This window comes from Aphis gossypii, chromosome 2 (assembly GCF_020184175.1).
Source record: "Aphis gossypii isolate Hap1 chromosome 2, ASM2018417v2, whole genome shotgun sequence".
Classification (NCBI taxonomy): Eukaryota; Metazoa; Arthropoda; class Insecta; order Hemiptera; family Aphididae; genus Aphis; species Aphis gossypii.
In genome coordinates, this window is record NC_065531.1 from 20,662,703 (window position 1) to 20,679,219 (window position 16,517).

Sequence of the window (16,517 nt, forward strand, 5' to 3'; positions counted from 1 at the left end):
CTAAAAACATTCCAATCACCTTTTTATTATTATCCAGGTTGGTACATATGCACACAATTAGAAAACTTAATTAATATATTTGTTGTAGATTTTCTAAATCTAAAACCAAAATTAATTTACTTAGAAAGTCTTATGACTTTTTCTTTAAATACTGCTAAAACATTTTGGAGATTATGAGAGTCAATGAGATAGGTCTGTAATAATTGCATTGTTTTTTATCTCCAGTTTTATGTAAAGGGATAATAATTGATTCCTTAAAACGACGAGGGAAAATATCAATTGATATTGAAGGTTATATAATATATTAAAGATAGAGGTAATGAAACATATATTATGGGCAGTTGCCATGTTTAAAACTTTATTTGATAAGTTATGTTCATAAAACTTTGTCGATTATTTTTAGATTATTTATAGAGTTTATAATTTCAATAGGAGAACATGGAGATAAAAATATAGAAGCAGGTATAAAATAATTCTTATTAACGCCTTTGAAATCAGTTTTTATTAAATTCTTTTCCAAATTTTTTTTCAGAAATGTTTTTGCTTACATCACAAACATGATTAATAAATTGAAAATTGGTAGATTTTAATAAATATATTGAACACATTTTAGTTTAGAGACTAAAGAAATAAATACAACACCCGTGGACAAGCTATGGCAATATTGTAGGTACTCTAATTTTTAAGTAGTACCTATATAAAAAAATGATTATACTATTGCAGTGATATCGAATTTGAAGTTCAAACTGAGACAAACTGACTTCGTATGATATCCTGATATCTAATACAAATTATTATTGAAATAGCAAATTACTTTTTAACATAATATATTTATACATGTTTTGGACTGGGTACAGATATTTTGATTTATTGACTCTAACCAATTATAGTTAATACTAAATACCAATTACCAACACTAACTATAATGTTTAATCATCATTACTTTACAGTTTATTATATAGGTAGTTATACTTTATAATAAACTACGATAATTATATTATAATATAATTTTGATTTGACACAAAATTTTAGGTACCTATTTAATGTATAACAAAATATACCTAAATTACAAAATAATGACGAAAAACCGAAAACTTATTAAATACGATTCATACATATTCTCCTTGAAGTAGAAAATATTGAGTATTTATTCTTATTGCTGTTTTACAAACACACAAGTTATTCAGTTTAATTGTATATGCACATTAACTACTTACATATTATAATGTATTTTGTTATGCGTATGTATCGATGAGTGTGTTAAATATTATCTAAGTATTTAATTTCGTTATCAACCAATGTAAATGTAATGAATATTATACAATTACAATACCTGATAAACCTGTGTGACCCATAATGGATAGAGTAGTACATCTAATTGGATCGTTTACGCTCACGTACGTTTTCTAAGCATCTGTTAGGAATTATAATACGGAACTAAACCGTAATGATTGTTTCTCGATGAACAAAGTAATCGAACTTTAGCGAACTGGCTGCCTTAGTTTATATGATATTATTGGCCCGTAAAACAGATTCTATTGCGACTAAATTTATGGGAACTAACAACTCGACGAAATAAAAGGAGTCAACCACGGCAGAAACGATCGATTGGACGCTACGATTGTACTCGGACCCATTAGGTACTGGACTTGTTGACTGATGTGTTTGACGTGCCGATAACTTACAATACAAAGTATGTTTTAGATTCTGACTTTTGAGCTTATGAAATTTATAGATTTTACAATGATGGGTGTTAACATATTAACAATTAACATAATATGTAAACATTATCCATATGAGCATGCGGTGTATAATGTACACATTAGACATCCAATTAATTTATACCTAAACTAACTAGTGTGCTGTAAATAAAATATTAACTATGTCAATATTATAATCGTGAACTGATAATTTCGGTAAAATATTAACGCACCAAACACTTCAAATTGTTCAATTATAAAGATTACCGAGAGATTTATTAATTTATTGATAAAGTATTAGTTATATAATATTATAAGTGGCGAATGCTGACTCTGATGTATGGGCATGCTCATTTATCATAATGTATTATAGTTCTATTTAGTTAATAATTAATAAATAATACACATATTTGTATTAATTTATAAATAAGACGTTAATTTAATATATATTATATAAAATAGCACTTACTTAAATAATACTTTAATATTTGTAATTGACTAACTCTTTTAACTAAAATAAAAAAAAATTGTCATTTACTCGTACATGTAAATTTTATAAATTACGTTGACAAAGCGCAACAGAATGAGCATGTTCCGGAAGATTAATACGTGGCTGCTAGTAGAGGGGCTCTCGGAGTAACTAGTTTTTTTTACAGCGATAACAAGGGTCGTATAACTTTGCACACACATTTATCGCATGCTCTGTCATTAAATGTTAGAATAAAGATAAACACAGATACCTTAGTATAACAGAAATAAATGAAATAATGTAACATATTTTATTTCTTTTGAAATACGTAATATATTATTGATTATAAAATAATTTTTGTATTTTGATTAATAACGTTTTTATTTCTAAGCATGCGGCGCATGCCTGGAGAATTCGCCACTCTATATTATTTAGACAATTTTACAACTTAATTGAAATTCAAAAATGAAATTATTTATTAAATCTGTAGTATAAGTTCGGGCGATTCTGGCTACATTCTTTCCCGATAATGTAGCACGTTATTATCTCAACCATCATGATTAAATTTGTAGAGTGCACTTTTACTGGACACTTATAGGACCCAGCGTGCGTTTTAAGCATAATTATGCTGTGCAACGGTCAGACGTTTACCAAAACCCAACTGTTGAAAACTGAATACTTTTGACGATTAGGGTCGACAACATGCGTTTCGAGAGCTTACGATTAGTCTCGTGTAATCTGTTAATGGTAATCGCTCAAATTATATATTACGTGATTAAACGTCTAAACTTGCTTCGATAAATCTGGAATTCGTGTTAGACTTTTAGTTTAATTCAATATTTATATAGGTATTGATGGTAATAAAATGTCTATAAAAATTGTAGTGCTCCAAAATAAACGAGAAAGTCATTTGATTTGGGTAAACACGTATTTTATTGCTATTATTTTAATAAAACATGTTTATTGTATTGCGTGATATTTACGAGGTCGCCACACCCGTATCAATTGTAGTGTTAGTTTTAAATTTCTAACACAGTTGCGTTTAGTGGTTCAGGTTAAATTGTGTTGCTTTTAATATTAAAGTTAATATTATTTAATTACAAAGTAAAAACGCTATTAATGTTCTCTCAAAGGGATTTTATCAATATTTAAATTTATTAATGATGTATCGTAAAACCGGGCGTATAGAAACGTCTATTAATTTTAAAGTGTATCATAAAAACCATTAAATTTGTAAAGCCTAATTGATGATATATACATCACAATCGTCGAGTACTTAAAGTAGGTATGCATATTCAAAATATTTTTATTATTTGATAAATTACCAAATTTATCTATTAAATAATTATAATATTCATTGGTTTATGGTTGTTTGAATTAATAATGCAAATGAAAAATATTGTAAGTGAGAAAACTTTATATATGCACAATTTTAACACGATAATAAGTACAGGTCCATTTATTTTATTATGTTTGTAAGAAGGAGATAACAAACAAGAGTTTGACCATCATCTTAAATAAAAAAAAATACGGTTTAAAAATTAATTTAACAACAATCACCTAATATGTATATGTATTATAGTTATCAGTTGAATCTTCTTAAGTATTCCTCGCAAAACCTCATAACGACCACGATGATGGTAAGCCGTTTGTACACGTCCGCGGTTTTGACACTTGTCCTGTTGATTGCGGCTTGTCGATGGGTGTTGCCGGTGGAAAACGCCAGAATATTGGCCGTACAAACAATAGGCGCCAAAAGTCACTGGAACTTCATGAGAGGAGTGCTCCGATCGTTGGCGGATGCTGGTCACAATGTTACAGTGTTCACGCCGTTTCCGGACGGCGATAGGGAAAACTACACGGAAGTGGACACGTCGAAAGAGTTTCCAGTGAAAACAAACCTTAACCTAAAACGGGTGATGGAGATATACGGTCGACCGGTCACCTATTTCTACGTGTTGACAGACTTGGACAGCATGTACTGCGACGCGGTCTACAAAAACCGACAGTTCGACCGGCTCGTACACGGCGGCGACGGCGGTGACTTCGAAAGGAAGTTCGACTTGATCATTATGGAATCTCGGCACTTAGACTGTACGTCGTACTTGGCTAATGCTTTAAACTTGCCAATCATATTTACGATGCCGTCACCCATGATGACTGCCGCCGAACGTTCTTTCACCGGACACATGTCGAACCCCGCTACTGTATCGCATTATTTGGCACTACAAGCCGTGCCAAAGACCTTCGTTCAAAGGTTCGCCAATGCGGCCTTGTTGGCGTACAGTACGCTTAGGACGACGTACGACGGTTGGATTATGAACATGACCAATCCCAGGCGGTACCAATTGTCACCAAAAGTCAACCCGTCGATAATCTTTCTGAACACTAATCACTTAACCGAAGCTTCGAGGCCTGTTGTGCCTAACGTCATCGAGATAGGCGGAATTCACTTGAAACCTAAAAATAAAATACCAGATGTAAGCAATATATCACATTCAATTGACGGTTCATATTTTAAAAGTTGACTTACAACAAAATTAATTCGATTACATTAAACTATAATACTGATTTTATTTTGCACTGTATTTTTGTTTCAGGACATATTTGAGTTCATCGAAGGAGCACCAAACGGTGTGATTTATTTCACATTTGGTTCGTCTATTAAATTAACGTCATTACCGGTACATATCGAAAAAATATTTAAACAAGTATTTTCTAACGTTTCCCAGAGAGTTTTGTGGAAATACGAAAGCGAAATGAAGGACAAACCGGAAAACGTGATGATAAAAAAATGGTTCCCTCAACGAGATATACTCTGTACGCTTGCGTATATAATATTATAAACCATTAGTTTCTAGAAGAGAAATGACATATTAATAATATTGTTAAAATATATTACAGTGCACCCGAAAGTCAAATTGTTTATTAGCCACGGTGGTTTATCCGGAGTGTATGAAGCAATAGACGGCGGTGTTCCTGTACTCGGATTTCCTTTGTTCTATGACCAGTCGAGAAACATAGACAATTTAGTTAACTCCCGAATGGCTATTGCCTTGGACCTGATGAGTGTGACCGAGAAAACGTTATTAAATGCAATATCGAAAATCATCAATAGTCAAAAGTGAGTTTCAAATAAACTTATATTTAATATTGAAGCTTTGCAGTTTTAGTTAGGTGGTATGGAAAATAAAAAACCTTTCTACGATAAAAATTACATTAAAGAAAAAAGGGTCACGTCTTGTGGAATAGATATTAGGTAAAATTTATGTCTGACTTTTAAAATAATTTTAAAATCAGCACAAAAAAATATTTCAAAATATTGAATATTATAAAATAATATATATACATTTATTAAAATTTTTGGAAATATAGTTTTTATAATCGGAGATCAATCCCATCTGAGAAGTCTTCATTTTTAAAATAAAAAAAAAAACAGACGAAAGTATCTAGGTACTCTATAGCAGGTATAGCAATGATAAGTATGCAATGATAAATCATGGGTTATGAAAAATGATTCTGAGTGAAAATGGTCTGTCAGACTATTTTGATAAATATATATTATTTTATTTTGCAATTTAAGTAGTTTATTTTACTATTGTCTATTAGTAAAACTATAGGTTTGTATTATTTTTTACCGCAAAATTTTATTTGAAAATATCATTATTTGTTTAAAGTAAAATAATATACCTAGAATTTTAAGTAATCACGAATTAAATCATTAAATTTCAACAAAAATATTTTTCATTTAACTATCTTCTAATTTTGTTCAATTTTGAACACATATCTATAAAAATATTGTGTTTACGAATTTCGTGAAAATTTTATTTTAATTGCTTATGAAACAAATTCGTGCATATGATGTATATATAATATTATTTTAAATATCTATAGGAATTACATAAGAATAAAATTACATTACATTTTCGAATTGCTTACAATCAATATTTACCTATTATTTACGAGATGTAAGACTTTCTCCTGTAAAGAAAATTTTCCTTTTGAAAACTTGTTGGTTTTAACAATGATGATAATTGTTGGAATTATAAACAAAACACCCTATATCATATAGTGTATAAGTAAAATGTTCATACTGTAGTTCAGCAGACGCTGACTATACATTATTATAAATAATATAGCATGTATGTTGTAGTATAGTCGGTATACACGCAGTTAATCGTTGATTTATATTACGCCTTATAACACTATTGTACATCGTTTAATTATACTTATTATTATATTATATATGTCCGGTCTGATTATTATTTACCTCCAACTTCTGTATATCTGTGTACCTACTTCAACAAAAATAGTATTATCCAATAAATCATTTTTGTGTTTTCTAGTTACTCGATAAATGCAAAAATTGCTTCTGAACGATTCAGAGATCGACCGATTACACCACAACAATCCGTCGTATATTGGACTGAGTATGTCATTCGTCATAAAGGAGCTCCTCATTTGAAATATCAAGGTCTAAACCTCACGTGGTATCAATATTTTCTATTGGACGTGATTTCTGTAATATTAATTTTTACTTACTGGTCTTGTTTATTACTTATAAAGTATTAAAACGTGTTTTTAAATGCGCTTTGAAAAATAAACAAATCCAAAAAGTTAAAACTAAGTAACTTATTTAATTTTAAAATATTATATTCAAATTTTGTTGGAATATCGTGTTATTGAAAAAAATTAAATACCTAGTTAATCAAATAATTGTATTTCAATAAATTAAGTATATATACCTACATATTAATTTATTTGTTAATTTTTGAATAAAATAAAAAAACTTGATCTGTATTCTGTATATTTTTTAAATCAGAAAAGGTACCGATGGGATCGACATTTTGGTATAGCTCTGCCCTGAAATAGATTACTAGAAAATATATATATTTTAATCAATATATTAAACACATTCAAGTTCAGAGACTAAACTAATAGATACGATTCTCTTGGAAAGGCCATGGCAATATTGTAGATACTCTCATTTTTAAGTCATATATAAAATAATTATTATTTTATTGTGATACCGAATTTGGACTATGTTGTTATCAAATACAAATTATTATTGATATAAAAAATTACATTTTAACATATATTTATATTTGTTTCGGTTGGGTACAGATATTTTGATTTTTTGACTCTAACCAATTTTAGGTAATGCTAAATACCATCATGAATTATAATGTTAACTCATTATTACTTTACAGTTAATTATATGGGTTGTATAATACTTTATAATAAACTACGATGTATTATATAATTTTGATTTAACACAACATTTTAGGTATTTAATGTATAACGTAAATTATTACAAAATAATGGCAAAAAACCGAAAACCTATTTAATACAATTTATATATATTTTCTTTGAAGTGGAAAATATACACTTTTTTTGTATTTTAATTTTCTAATTATTAAAGAACTCAAAAAATACATTTCTAGCCAGTCATTAATGTTATAAAAAATAATAGTTATACAAAAATCAATCCAAATATAATAAATTTAATAATTTAAATAATACATTTATGTACTTAGCGAATACGTCATTTAAAAAAAAAAAAGGTTTTTTAAGTGAAATAGTTTTAAGATAATGTAAAGAAGATAAAATATGTAATTTTATTTTTTAAGTTGTTTATTTGTTCATCAATAAATTCTTGTTTTTTTTTGTATACTTTACTCTTCATCTTACAGATATACATTTATGACTAGACGTTATTTTTATATGTGTATCTATCTGACATTGATTTAAGACATTTGATTTTTTAGAAATTGATGAATATTCGGATGTGATGTATAGAAAAAAGAGTTGAATTTTGAATGAAAGCTTTCACAAAATCCATGTGGCTAATATTTTCATATATTTACATCATATGTGACATATATTAGATTTATCATGTCAATTTACGCTTATCTACTATTGCTACTGTATAATAAGACGCAATCGGAATACAGAAAAGGTAGGAAAAAAATCGTTTACCAGTGTCCGGGACGCATAATCGACGAACTCTGGAAAATATTGAGTATTTATTTTTTTTATTGTTTTACAATACAAACACTCAAGTTATTCAGTTTAATTGTATATGCATATTATTAACTACTTACATATAATATGTTTTGTTATATCTGTATCGACGAGTGTATTCAATATCTTGGTTTTTAATTCCGCTATTAACCAATGTAAATGTAATGAATATTATACAATTACAATAGCTGATAAACCTGTGTGACCTATAACAGATAGAGTAGTACATCTAAAATTGTTCGTTTACGCTAACGTACGTTTTCTAAGCATCTGTTAGGAATTAGGATGTGAGTTGATTACGCGGTTTCCGGAAAACGACCACAAAAACTATAATACGGAAGTAATCGGTAATGATTATTTATCGATGAACAAAGTAATCGAATTTCAGCGAACTGGCCGCCTTCGTTTACATGATATTATTGGCTCGTAAAACAGATTCTATTGCGACTTAATTTATGGGAACTAACAACTCGACGAAATAAAGTGAGTCAACTACGGAGGAAACGATCGATTGGACTTTACGATTGTACTCGAACCCATTACTGGACTTGGTGACTGATGTGTTTGACGTGCCGATAATTTACAATACAAAGTATGTTTTAGATACTGACTTCTAAGCAGAGTTATGCAATTCATTGATTTTACAATGATGGGTGTTAACGTATTAACAGACTAATGTAAACCTTATCCGTATGAACATGCAGTGTATAATGTATAGGTATCCAATTAATTTATACGTAAACTAACTAGTGTGCTGTAAATAAAATATTAACTGTGTTAATATAATCGTGAACTGATAATGACGGTAAAATACTAGCGCACCGAACACTTCAAATTGTTCAATCATAAAGATTACGGAGAGATTTATTAATTTATTGATAAAGTATTAGTTAAATATTACTTAGACAATTTTAGATCTTAATCAAAATTCAAAAATGAAATTATTTATTAGACCTGTAATATAAGTTCGGGTGATAAAATTAGAATTTCAAAACATTCCTCCAGTTTTGCATTACCTAATATTTATTGATAAATGTTTATTTTTACATAGACATTTTTTTAAATCTTTACTACATAAAAAATAGTACATTAATTATTAAGTCTAAAATGTTTAAAATATCTATTATTATTTATTGCATACATTTTATAAAAAACAATTATTTATAAAATATGATGTAGGTACTAATTTATATCTTCTATTATGCGTAGATATATACTTTTTAAATTATAAATAATATTTTTAGCTTATTCAATAGGTATATCCATCTATTATAAATTATTATTTTATACATAATAAAATATTTAAGACATAAAAATAAGATTTTTTTCAATGTGAATTTGACATAAATATTTAGTCAAAGTTAGTAAAAATTATGAAAATGAGCAAATTATTTTGTTATTAAAATTTATACAATATTCAGTTTTTACAGATAATATTCAAAAATATAATAAAAGGTTTCTCTCCTGTGTTATGCAATATTATAAAATTTAAAAAATTTATAGATGCACATTTTTTTTATAGACATTTTAAGTTAAAATTTGGATAAAATTAGATATTTAAACGAAGATTAATGAGTTTAGTTGTTTTTTCGTAATTCAAAAATATTTTTTGAGAGGATTTGAAACATATACTTTCATCATTAAATTAAATAAACTATTTAGGTTGATGTTATACTACTGCCAATTTTTAGTACGATTTTATTTACAATGTTTTACGGAAGTCGGTATTTACTCACAAGTTAGTAGGTAAAAAATTATTCACTATTTAACATAATGTGTTTTAATGTAAAAGCTAAATTCCTACACAAACACAAAAAAAAAAAATGAATTCTGGCTACAGTCTTCCCAGATAATGTAGCACATTATTACCTCATCCATCATGATTAAATTCGTAGAGTGCACTTTAACTGGACACTTATCGGATCCAACGTGTGTTTTAAACATAATTATGCTGTGCAATGGTCAGACGTTCACCGAAACCCAACTGTTGAAAACTAAATACTTTTGACGATTAGGGTTGACAACTTCCGTTCCGAAACCGTACGATTTGTCTCAAGTAATCTGTTGATGGTAATCACTCAAAATATATATTACGTGATTAAACGTAAAAGCTTGCTTCGGTAAATCTGGAATTCGTGTTAGACTTTTAGTTTAATTCAACATTTATATAGGTATTGATGGTAATAAAATGTCGATAAAAATTGTAGTGCTCCAAAATAAACAAGAAAATCATTTGATATGGGTAAACACGTATTCTATTGCTACTATTTTAATCAAACATTTTTATTGTATTGCGTGATATTTATGAGATCGCCACACCGTATCAATTATAGTGTTAGTTTTAAATTTCTAACACAGTTGAGTTTAGTGGTTCAAATTAAATTGAGTTACTTTTAATATTAAAGAATTAAAGTAAAATGACCTATTATCTAATTACAAAGTAAAAACGCTATTTGTGTTCACTCAGAGGAATTTTATCAATATTTAAATTTTTTAATGATGTATCGTAAAACCGGGCGTAAAGAAACACCTATTAAGTTTAGAATGTATCATAAAAACCATTATATTTGTAAATCTTAGTTGATATTTTATACATCAGAATCGTCGAGAACTTCAAGTAGGCATATTCAAAATATTTGTATTATTAAATGACTAATATTTGATATTTTTGAAATTATCAATTTATATTTCTTTTAGCAGATGTGGTCAATAAAAACATTTATGATTTTTTCATACAATTATTATTTTTCTATTTTACCAACCGAATGATGAATATTAAATTATCTGATAAATTATCTCGAATTTTTGATCAATGTTTGGCTCCGAATGTAATAATATTCATTGGTTGTTTGAATTAATAATGCGAATGAAAAATATTGTTAGTAAGAAAACTCGATTATAAGGATGTCGAATAATCGATTTAATAACCTTAATAATCCGATTCTATTTATTTTTACACAATTTTTTCGCAAAAATAACTACAGGTGCATTTATTTTTATTTGTTTGTAAGAAGGAGACAATGGACGCGAGTGTGGCCATCATTTCAAATAAAAAAAAATTACAATTTAAAAATTAATTCGACAACAATTACCTAATAATTTATGTATATGTATTATAGTTATCAGCTAAATCTTCTTAAGTATTCCACGCAAAACCTCATAACGACCACGATGATGGTAAGCGGTTTGTACACGTCCGCGGTTTTGACACTTGTCCTGTTGATCGCGGCTTGTCGATGGGTGTTGCCGGTGGAAAACGCCAGAATATTGGCCGTACAAACAGTAGGCGCCAAAAGTCACTGGAACTTCATGAGAGGAGTGCTCCGATCGTTGACGGATGCCGGTCACAATGTTACAGTGTTCACACCGTTTCCGGACGGCGATAGGGAAAACTACACGGAAGTGGACATGTCGAAAGAGTTTCCAGTGAAAACAAACCTGAACTTAAAACAGGCGATGGAGATATACGGCCGACCGGTCACCTATTTCTACATGTTGACAGCCTCGGACAGCAAGTACTGCGACACGGTCTACAAAAATAGACAGTTCGACCAGCTCGTACATGACGGTAACGGTGGTAACTCCGAACGGAAGTTTGACTTGATCATTATGGAAACTCGGAATCTAGACTGTACGTCGTACTTGGCTAATGCTTTAAACTTGCCAATCATATTTACGATGCCGTCACCCATGAAGACGTTCACCGAACGCTCTCTCACCGGACACGTGTCGAACCCCGCTACCGTATCGCATGTTATGGCACTACAAGCCGTGCCAAAGACGTTCGTCCAAAGGTTCACAAATGCGGCTTTGTTGGCGTACAGTACTCTGAGGACGACGTATGACGTTTGGATTATGAAAATAACCAATCCCAGGCGATACCAATCGTCAACAAAAGTCAACCCGTCGATAATCTTTCTGAACACTTATCACATAACCGAAGCTTCGAGGCCCGTAGTACCTAACGTCATCGAGATAGGTGGAATTCACTTGAAACCTAAAAATAAATTACCAGATGTAAGCAATATATCACATTCAATTAATGGTTCATTGAAAAGTCGACTTATAACGAAATTAAGTGGATTACATTAAACGATTGGCGACTTATCGTTATGAGCAATAATATTGATTTTATTTTAAACTCTTTTTTTCATTTCAGGACATATTAGAGTTCATCGAAGGAGCACCAGAAGGTGTGATTTATTTTACATTTGGTTCGACTGTTAAATTAACGACATTACCGGCACATATCGAAAAAATATTTAAACAAGTATTTTCTAACGTTTCCCAGAGAGTTTTGTGGAAATACGAAAGCGAAATGAAGGACAAACCGGAAAACGTGATGATAAAAAAATGGTTCCCTCAACGAGATATACTCTGTACGCTTGCGTATATAATATTATAAACCATTAGTTTCTAGAAGAGAAATGACATATTAATAATATTGTTAAAATATATTACAGTGCACCCGAAAGTCAAATTGTTTATTAGCCACGGTGGTTTATCCGGAGTATATGAAGCAATAGACGGCGGTGTTCCTGTACTCGGATTTCCTTTGTTCTATGACCAGTCGAGAAACATAGACAATTTAGTTAACTCCCGAATGGCTATTGCCTTGGACCTGATGAGTGTGACTGAGGAAACGTTATTAAATGCAATATCGAAAATCATCGATAGTCAAAAGTGAGTCTCAAATAAGCTTATATTTAATATTGAAGCTTGCAGTTTTAGTTAGGTGGTATGGAAAATAAAAAAACCTTTCAACGATAAAAATTACATTAAAGAAAAAAAGGATCATGTCTTGTGGAATAGATATTTGGTAAAATTTACGCCTGACTTTTAAAATAATTTTAAAATCAGCACAAAAAAATATTTCAAAATATTATATACCTATACATTTATCATAATTTTTGGAAATATAGTTTTTATAATTGAAGACCAATCTCATCTGAGTAGTCTTTATCTTTCAAATAATAATAAAAAAAAAACAGACGAAAGTATCTAGGTACTCTATAGCAGGTATAGGAATGAAAAGTATGCAATGATAAATCATGGGTTATGAAAAATGATTCTGAGTGAAGATGGTTATCTTGATAAATTTGTATTATTTTATTTTGCCATTTAAGTAGTTTATTTTACTATTAGTAAATCTATAGGTTTGTATTATTTTTTACCGCAAAATTGCATTTGAAAATATCATTGTTTGTTTATTTTATTATTTTACATACGTATAAAAATATTGTGATTAAGAATTTTGTGAAAATTTTATTTTAATTGCTTATGAAACAAATTCGTGCCTTTGATTTATATATTTAAATGTATATACATTTTAAAATTGTTTACAATCAATCCAAACTATTATTTACAAGATGTAAGACTTTTTCCTGTAAAGAAAATTTTCCTTCTGAAAACTTTTTGGTTTTAACAATAATGATAATATAAGCCGATCAATTATTTTTGTGTTTTCTAGTTACTCGATAAATGCAAAAATCGCTTCTGAACGATTCAAAGATCGACCGATTACACCACAACAATCCGTCGTATATTGGACTGAGTATGTCATTCGTCATAAAGGAGCTCCTCATTTAAAATATCAAGGTCTAAACCTCACGTGGTATCAATATTTTCTATTGGACGTGATTTTTGTAATATTAATTTTTATTTTACTGGTATTGTTTATTACTTATAAAGTATTAAAACGTATTTATAAATACGCATTGAAAAATAAACAAAGCCAAAAACTTAAGACTAAGTAACTTATTTAATTTTAAAATATTATATTCAAATTTTTTTGGAATATCATGCTATTGAAAAAAAAATCAAATAGGTAGTTAAATAAATAAATGTATTTCAACATATGAAGTATTTTTTATTAAAATTTATTAGTAATTTTTTGAATTTAGAAACAAATAAAATAAAAAAACCTTGATCTGTATTTTTTCTCTTATAAAAGATTAAAAAATCTAAATGGTTTGATGAAATCCAAAGTGAAAAATTCGACAACCTTGGGAAACAAATTCAGAAGTATTATCATTAATAATTAATGAAGATGAGGTTTGAAAGAGCAGAATATTTAATGAAAAAGTGAAATTTCATCTTTGAAGAACCACGTTAATATTCTGGATTATAAAGCTTTTGGAAATTGTATCATCATTTTGCATTACCAATCAATTTTTCAATTTGGCATTCTAGTTTTAGGTGAAGTAACAAATACAATTTTATTATCGTAATAATACGTTAAAACGCTTAAGAAGTATATGATATTGAAACACCCAATTTTTCACCATTATATAAGCGCAGTCAAAGTATGCAAGTAGGTATGCTATAAAAAAACAAAATATACAATATAAAATATAATTACAGTTGTAATATCAATAACCGGTTCCCGCCAAATGTGTTATACTACTATATATCAAAGCTCGTCCGTCGGTTGTTGCAGTTCTCTCGCGGATCTGATCGGATGCTCACGTACTTCCACATAATAAATGTACGAACGCACGGAAGTGACATATAGAAGTGATAAATAAATAAATTATTGATATCCTTATACTCAAATATTGTAACCATGAGTTACTAAACCGAGCAGTATACTACTTTTTGTAATACCGATACTATACAGAAATATAAAAAAAAAAATTCAAATGTCGATCGCGGTCTCTCTGTCATTACTGTTGTGTTTATCGATCGACTTGCAAAAGATTCCGGTTTCGGAGGCCGTCCGAATACTAGCCGTCGACACGGTGGCGGGAAAGAGCCACTGGAACTTCATGAGCTCGGTGTTTATATCGCTAACGGATGCTGGACACAACGTTACTGTTTTCACGCCGTTTTCGGACGGCGACCGGGAAAACTACACGGATACGTCCCGCAAATTTCCAATGAAGCTCGACCTAGATGTGATGCAGACGATAAAACAGATCAGCAACCCGTTTGCGTTGATCGACTTCGTAGCTAGTCTCGCCTGATTATATTGTCCCATTATCCATGGTAATCGGGAGATGACCGAATTGTTAGCTTCCAGAACAAGTGACAGGTACGATTTGCTCATAGTCGAGCCATTAAGTTTCGATTGCGTTTCTTACATGCCACGTTCTGCCCGTAATCTACTCGATCCCGTCAACAATGATGACATTCAACGAAAGGCTATTTACGGGTTATTTGTCAAACCTGTCTCCCGTGTCCAACATATTGGCCAACTATGCTGTGCTCAGCACGTTTGTTCAAAGGTTTACCAATACAGCTCTGTTGAAGTATAGCTTGGTCAAGACCAAGTACGACCAGATAGTCACCCAATTAACATGTGCAAGACCGTATGATCTGGCTCAGAAAGTCAATCCATCCATAATCATCTTAAACAGTCATTTCGCGACCTAGACTTCGAGACCGCTCATGCCCAACGTCGTCTACGTGGGTGGCATACACCTTTAACCCGCTAAAACCATACCGAAAGTAAGTGATCATTAAATTACCGAATAACGTTAGATATTTATTTTTATTTTTTATTTTTTAGAATATACGGGCAAGGCCCTTTGTACATAGTCGAGACAGGTAATAAGTTTACAAAGAAAAAGAGAGAGAGAGAGAGAGAGAGAGAAAATATATATACATATATACATGAGTTCTAAAGAAAGATACATGGAGATGTTTAAGTGTGATATAACAAAGTGAATAAATATATTTAACTATTAGCTAACTAAAAGAGAAAAGTAAGGTCCAAATTGGCATTATGCATAATACGTTTAATTATAGGTTCATTTAGCAAGTAGTTGATAGAACAAAAAAGAAACATAAAATGTAGTAATGGAACGAGTGGTGCGTTGAGGTACTTTAAAGTTATATATCTGATATATTATGTGTGTATGTGTGTGTACAGATGTACTGATGTTCGATTTTTGAAATTTAATTCCTAAAAAGTATCTATGGTCCAATTATTGCATTACCGAAACCTAATTATTTAAAAAAATGAGTTTACATTATATATAATCATGTTGAATGTTAATAATAAAATATAAGATAGTGTTTTTTGAATTTTTAAGTTCAAAACGCTCGGCTATACAAAAATTATATTTAGATTCTAAAATTAACTTTGATAATAAATATTATATTAACACAATAATTTACTGTCAAAAAATTAATTATTAATTGTAAAAAATATGATGTATAGAACGCCAATAATCGTGACATCAACAGGTTAAAATGTCAAGGTTGAAACATGATTATAATTAACAACATTAACACAGTATGTCAGTATCACTATTAGATAAACATATATTATTAGATAAAGTGAGTTTTAATTTCTTGATCATATCAAATATAATGGCAGG

The 16,517-nt window shown here is 29.7% G+C and overlaps 1 protein-coding gene, 1 long non-coding RNA gene and 1 pseudogene across 4 annotated transcripts; 2 read left to right on the forward strand and 1 right to left on the reverse strand.

The window, feature by feature from the left end:
- The first annotated feature begins 1,346 nt into the window (after positions 1 to 1,346).
- LOC114132600 (UDP-glucosyltransferase 2-like) lies at positions 1,347 to 6,925 on the forward strand (annotated as a pseudogene).
- LOC114132607 (uncharacterized) lies at positions 4,480 to 11,431 on the reverse strand. 3 transcript variants are annotated; one of them, XR_007603926.1, is made up of 4 exons: positions 11,286 to 11,431; positions 10,063 to 10,319; positions 8,274 to 8,399; positions 4,496 to 4,629 (listed from the first exon to the last, which is right to left on the reverse strand). It is a non-coding gene; the product is annotated as an uncharacterized LOC114132607 (long non-coding RNA). The 3 variants fall into 3 exon arrangements; XR_003593063.2 differs by lacking the exon at positions 4,496 to 4,629 and adding an exon at positions 7,047 to 8,177; XR_007603927.1 differs by lacking the exon at positions 8,274 to 8,399 and having other exon boundaries at positions 4,480 to 4,629.
- Positions 11,130 to 14,051, forward strand: LOC114132603 (UDP-glucosyltransferase 2-like). The gene is made up of 4 exons (XM_027998117.2): positions 11,130 to 12,210; positions 12,353 to 12,572; positions 12,657 to 12,876; positions 13,664 to 14,051. Exons 1-4 carry the CDS (start codon positions 11,296 to 11,298, stop codon positions 13,947 to 13,949), a joined length of 1,641 nt encoding a protein of 546 aa, XP_027853918.2. The 5' UTR covers positions 11,130 to 11,295; the 3' UTR covers positions 13,950 to 14,051.
- Positions 14,052 to 16,517: the final 2,466 nt, after the last annotated feature.

Bases quoted from the DNA above. Each gene is read 5' to 3' on its own strand.
- LOC114132603 (XM_027998117.2), top strand. From the start codon at position 11,296: ATGTATATGTATTATAGTTATCAGCTAAATCTTCTTAAGTATTCCACG. The intron at 12,211-12,352 runs GTAAGCAATATA...TTTTCATTTCAG, and splicing joins CTAAAAATAAATTACCAGAT to GACATATTAGAGTTCATCGA. The intron at 12,877-13,663 runs GTGAGTCTCAAA...TGTGTTTTCTAG, and splicing joins AAAATCATCGATAGTCAAAA to TTACTCGATAAATGCAAAAA.